Raw genomic sequence first — 6,304 nt, 5'->3', positions numbered from 1 at the left:
ACAAAATATTAGTAACATGAGTTACTTCACAAAAAAAGGCGCTTAATCTAATCTACAAAGTGACGGATCTCCAACCAAGAAATTCATACGAAGTTATACTACGTAATAGTAACGGGATTTGCAATTTTAAGGGAGTACGGTGCAATCTTTCTCAAGAATATCATAGGAATTTTCCCCTACTTCGATTCGCCGTTACGTGTTGTCGCAATCAACGGGTGTTAAAGGGGATTGTCAACAGAATCGGCTCAGGTATGTAAAGGCTGAGCCCTTCTTTCATATTGGCATGATCTCATAATTACACGTGTTTGATAACGAGGCATAAAGAGAAGTTCATACTACCGAATTTATATACATTATCCTAGTCTCATAAATTACAGTATTCTCCTTATCGGGACTTCATATTTAATTGAGTATTGCCTTCTTCCAGTCAAGATAGGAGAGAATATATATATATATATATATATATATATATATATATATATATATATATATATATATATACAGAGTATTACAGTATTTTTATTACCATCGAGCTATAATCGATGGGCAGGTCCCTATTGGGCAACCTCTGATCAGATGGTAAGTTATATACCGAGCCTATTGTGGTTGAGCGCCTATGAGCGAGCCTACTACGGCATAGCAGTTATATATACCGAGCCTTATAGGGCCGGACAACTATTTTACTTACTATATTGAGAGAGTTGAGTCAGTATCAGCAGGTAAGCCTATCTTCAGATTACCTTTTGACTCCTAGTTACTTTCAGCTATTATACTATCAGTTTAGTTTCAGCTTTCAGTATATTGCCTTACATACTCGGTACATTATTTCGTACTGACGTCCCTTTTGTGGGGGCGCTGTATTTCATGCGTGCATGTTCAGTCAGACAGACGGGTAGACCTCCTCATTAGGTGTTGCGTGAGTTCAGCTTGATCGGTAAGCTCCATGCCCTTCGGAGTTGTCGGGTCTAGAGCTTTATGTACATCTTGTGTATATATGTATATATGTTATGAGTAAGTCGGGGCCTGTCCCGATTACAGTATATCCATTAGTAGAGGCTTGTAATATCCTGTTAGTTTGTGCAGTATGTTGGGCTTGTAGGCCTTGTATGTATATTTTATTGGTTTTTCAGCTGTAGTAGTTATGACGACCTTGTCGACCTAGCTTTATATTGATGTCTAGTTAGTGTTCGCAAATTGTCTTGCAATGTGGCCCATGGCCAAGTTGTGACATCATATGTTCAGAGTCCCTTAGTCGCAAGTTGGTACGCAAGGATAGGTGAGGCACCGAGTGTCGGCCTCGTCCCCTAGGTTCGGGGCATGACAGTAATTGCCATGATTATCTTCCCCCCCTAGACTATCTTGGTCATGTTAATCACTATGTCATGATCTTCATGTTGAGATTGAAAATAACAAGACGTCATACGGAAGTTAACAAAATAACCTTTTGGCAACAATAAATTAGACGATATAGAAATATTTATTAAAAAAAGACGTACTAATTAGTGACCTACATTGATCTACTAGTATAAAAGAGGAAAAAAACTTATGAGAGAATAAATTATCTCTTTAAGCAAAACTCTCTAAAGTACTACATTGTAGTCTCTAGATACTTTTCTATATTATTTTTCTATGAAGGAGAGATAATCAATTTATAGTGGTTACAACTTTTTTTTCACGAAAGAGATCTATCAAATAAGGAAGAGATCTATATTTTCCTTTCAGGAAAAATAAAATTAATTATGGTAAACTCTTTTATTTCCAATAAGAAAAAGTAAAATCCAAATATGAAAAGAAAATGAGAACAAAATACAAACACTTCAAACAATTCTTACTTTAAAAATTTGCGTGTGATATTAATTAGAAGCTGAACCAGAAATTTTAACAAGGAATTCAAAATAAGGTGCACTAAAAGTTTTTGTCATTAGAAAAAATTTAAAGTTATATATATTACACAATTTTTTTTTTTTTAATCTTATATGATGATAATATTTTCGGCAAAGGTAATCAACTTAACCTTTCTTTATACATAGCTTCGCGATTAGATTAATAATGAAAATAATACTTTAAAGTTTGAAAAGAAAATATTATACTATATATTCTCTCAAAATAAAACCAAGTAAAATAGATCATAAAACAATAATGACCACCCACCTCCCAAATCTCTCATCCTTTTATTTATTTAGATTTTTAGTTACCAAATTTCCAGATCTACCAAACCCCAATATATCCAATCAAATTTTCAGATCTAAAAATAAAAATTTCAGATCTGAAACAAATCGTGACCGTCCATTTTCATCCATCAAACCTATTTAATACCACTCACCTCCGTCCTTAATTCCTTGCAACGCTCTTCTCCTCTAAAAACCCCTTTAGAAGAAGAGAAAAAAGCCTCTCAAATCTCATCTCTAACCACCCAATTTCTCATACTCGCTCTACCCATGGCTCTATTAGTCGAGAAGACCACCTCTGGCCGCGAGTACAAGGTCAAGGACATGTCTCAGGCCGATTTCGGCCGGCTTGAAATCGAGCTGGCCGAAGTTGAAATGCCTGGTCTCATGGCTTGTCGTACTGAATTTGGCCCTTCACAGCCATTTAAAGGTGCTAAGATTACTGGATCTTTACATATGACCATTCAAACTGCAGTTTTGATTGAAACCCTTACTGCTTTGGGTGCTGAAGTTAGATGGTGTTCTTGCAACATCTTCTCCACTCAAGATCACGCCGCTGCTGCCATTGCACGTGACAGCGCCGCCGTGTTCGCGTGGAAGGGTGAGACTCTGCAGGTATAGTGAACATTTATGTGATATTCTTTCCTTAGAATCTCTCTAAAAGTGAGGTCTTTCTATATTTGGAAATAGTTTAACTTTAAACTTATGTGATTTGGTTATAGCCAAACAAATATTATAGCTTGTTTAATATATGTGATACTTTTTGTTTTTAATTTTGTTCCAATAAAAGTGATTATCTTTCTATATTTAGAAAGGTGATTTATAGCTACAAAAATATCTAGAGCTTGTTTTAGATCTCAACTCTCAAAATTGAGTGGATAAGATGTTGTGACTTTATTCTGTTAAAAGATGGTAAAAAGAATGATATTTTTCTATATTTAGTACTAATAACAACTTTAAATTTTTCGAACTGCTTAATAAGATAATTTATAGGTATGCCTTGTTTTAGATCTCAACTTTCAAAGTTGAGTGGACATAGTTTAGTGAGTTTATTGTTATAAGATTGTAAATTTCAGTTATTTTTCACTTGACAATGTTGTGACAAAAAATAATTTTGTAATTTTATTGTTATAGTTGGTGAGGAATTTTAATGAATTTGCAGGAGTACTGGTGGTGCACTGAAAGGGCACTTGACTGGGGTCCAGGTGGTGGGCCTGACTTGATCGTCGATGATGGTGGTGATGCTACACTCTTGATTCATGAGGGTGTTAAGGCAGAAGAAGAGTTTGCTAAGAATGGGACAATCCCAGATCCTAACTCTACCGATAATGCTGAGTTTCAGCTTGTACTTACTATTATTAAGGAAAGTTTGAAGACTGATCCTTTAAAATATACCAAGATGAAGGAAAGACTCGTCGGTGTTTCTGAGGAAACTACCACTGGTGTTAAGAGGCTTTATCAGATGCAAGCTAACGGAACTTTGCTTTTCCCTGCTATTAATGTTAATGACTCTGTTACCAAGAGCAAGGTATATATATGTGTTTTCATACTTTCTTTTTTTGTTTCTTGTGTTTCAGATTTACGTGGATTGGTTGTGTGAATTGTATTCATTTAGATCTGATATGAATGATTGATACAGAGGAACTATACATAATTTAACTTAATGTTGGCTGATTTGTATTGTATAAGTATAGGGTAAATTGTTAGTTGAATCTTATAAACGAATCTTTAACTGTTTTGGTAAGTGGAGGAAATAAATGCTATTTATTTAGTAGGGAAGTTTAATTTTGCCTTCTGGACTTTAAAAGCTAAAAGTTGACATCTTTTCCAATTAGACTATTTGTTTTTATATTCACTCAATAGAAAATTGCAAACTTGATTTGGTGAGATATTTGTGTGATATATGCATATTACACTAGATCATTATTGTTAAGCAGAGAGTAGATGGTTTCTTAAATGCTTCATATTGGTACATGAAGAAATATGATACTTATTTTCGTTTCCTAAGAAAGTTCATCGACTTTCTTGTATTGGTTATTTGATTAGAGGGAAAGAATGATTGATCTTCTGGATTTGAATATTTAATGCTTAAAGTGTACAATTTTCCACATACAATACTGAAGAATAGCTCCATGTTTGACTAATAGAAGTCTGATTCATTTGGAAAAGCTACTGTGTCTTTTGGCTCGCTAGCAATATTGTTTTGATGAATCAAGTGTGATATTGTCCTCAGTTGTTGGAGATGCATAAAATAGTATATCTTGATTAGCTTTCTACCAAGGTAATGCTTGTTATTTAGCTCTTAAGACTGACAATTGTATTGATACGTTTGGTTTCCAGTTCGACAACTTGTATGGATGCCGCCACTCGCTACCTGATGGTCTCATGAGGGCTACTGATGTTATGATTGCCGGAAAGGTTGCCCTAGTTGCAGGTTATGGTGATGTCGGCAAAGGATGTGCTGCTGCCTTGAAACAAGCCGGTGCCCGTGTGATCGTGACCGAGATTGACCCGATCTGTGCTCTCCAGGCTACCATGGAAGGTCTCCAAGTTCTTACTCTTGAGGACGTCGTTTCTGATGTCGATATCTTTGTCACCACAACCGGTAACAAGGACATTATCATGGTTGACCACATGAGGAAGATGAAGAATAATGCCATTGTTTGCAACATTGGTCACTTTGACAACGAAATCGACATGCTTGGTCTCGAGACCTACCCTGGTGTCAAGAGGATCACAATTAAGCCTCAAACCGACAGATGGGTCTTCCCTGACACCAACAGTGGCATCATTGTCTTGGCTGAGGGTCGTCTCATGAACTTGGGATGTGCCACAGGACACCCTAGTTTTGTGATGTCGTGCTCGTTCACTAACCAAGTCATTGCCCAACTCGAGTTGTGGAATGAAAAGAGCAGTGGCAAGTATGAGAAGAAAGTGTATGTCTTGCCAAAACACCTCGACGAGAAGGTTGCTGCACTTCATCTCGGAAAGCTCGGAGCCAAGCTTACCAAACTTTCGAAGGATCAAGCTGACTACATTAGCGTTCCAGTTGAGGGTCCTTACAAGCCTGCTCACTACAGGTACTGAGCGAAAACAAATCGACAGAGGAGAACAGCATTGTCGCGGCATGATTGTTTTGCATTTAATACTTTGATTTTGTTTAGGATACTAGTATTTTGAATATTGGTGGTGATATATTTGGGAGGAAGTGGCATGTTTTGCTGGAAAAGAAATGGGTCTTATTTGAAAGTAAGACCAAAATGTGTTGAATAAGATTATGGTTGGTGGTGTGATATGATATTGTAGTAAGTTAGAACCATTTGCTTTTTGGTGTATGGTTTTTGTTTCAAGAAATCAAAGCAACACTTTTACCTTTTCAGTTGATTTTTGCTTGTCCAAATTTATTGATGTTAAAGCTGATCTCCCACCTTACCATATTTTCTTAAATTGGTGTTTTAAGCTTTATTTCACCTACGAAAAAATATAAAGATAGTTTATTAGAAGAGTGAAGACCCCATTCCTTTTTAAATGTGGTAATTTCTTTTGTCTTTTGACATCTATTTAAATTTGCAAAAAGTAAAGTGGAGTTCGGTGCTAAGCTTTTGGTATGCCCGCGTCTTAGAAGAGTCGGACTACGCAATTTTATCTTGTATTTATGTAAAATATTATTTTCACGGTTTGAACTCGGATATTTTTTGATCACAATGACAACTATTGTTTTCACGGTTTGAACTCGGATATTTTTTGATCACAATGACAACTATACCTGTTACACCAAGAGTCCCTTACTTCTACAAAATGAAACTCAAAAACTTTGAACTATTTTTTGTTGAAATACTTGGTGGAAATAAAATGGTCTCATTTGAAGTATAACTCATTTCCAAAATATGTCCCACCAACCCCACCAAATTTTATTTCTTGGCGTTATAAGCTTCACTTCACCTACCAAAATCCAAAGAGATAAGATAGTTTAATAGAAAATCCCATCTCTTTTGATAATTTTGTCATTTCTTATGTCTTTTGCTTTTTGGGTTTTAAGTATTTAAACGAATCCACGTCATTGAGAGGAAACTTATGTTTGAGCAGACAGAGCACCCAAAGCAGAGGCTGATCTATACTAATCAAAATTAATAGGT

The 6,304-nt window shown here is 35.8% G+C and overlaps 1 protein-coding gene across 1 annotated transcript; it reads left to right on the top strand.

Annotated features, from left to right (window-relative positions):
- The first annotated feature begins 2,329 nt into the window (after positions 1–2,329).
- On the top strand, positions 2,330–5,547 carry LOC104113608 (adenosylhomocysteinase). The gene is made up of 3 exons (XM_009623824.4): positions 2,330–2,783; positions 3,331–3,696; positions 4,509–5,547. The coding sequence occupies exons 1-3, from the start codon at positions 2,439–2,441 to the stop codon at positions 5,253–5,255; spliced, it is 1,458 nt and encodes a 485-aa protein (XP_009622119.1). The 5' UTR covers positions 2,330–2,438; the 3' UTR covers positions 5,256–5,547.
- The last annotated feature ends 757 nt before the right edge of the window (positions 5,548–6,304 follow it).

This window comes from Nicotiana tomentosiformis, chromosome 9 (genome assembly GCF_000390325.3).
Source record: "Nicotiana tomentosiformis chromosome 9, ASM39032v3, whole genome shotgun sequence".
Taxonomy (NCBI): domain Eukaryota; kingdom Viridiplantae; phylum Streptophyta; class Magnoliopsida; order Solanales; family Solanaceae; genus Nicotiana; species Nicotiana tomentosiformis.
The sequence above is the reverse complement of the archived record's forward strand: the minus strand, read 5'-3'. Positions and strand labels throughout refer to the sequence as shown.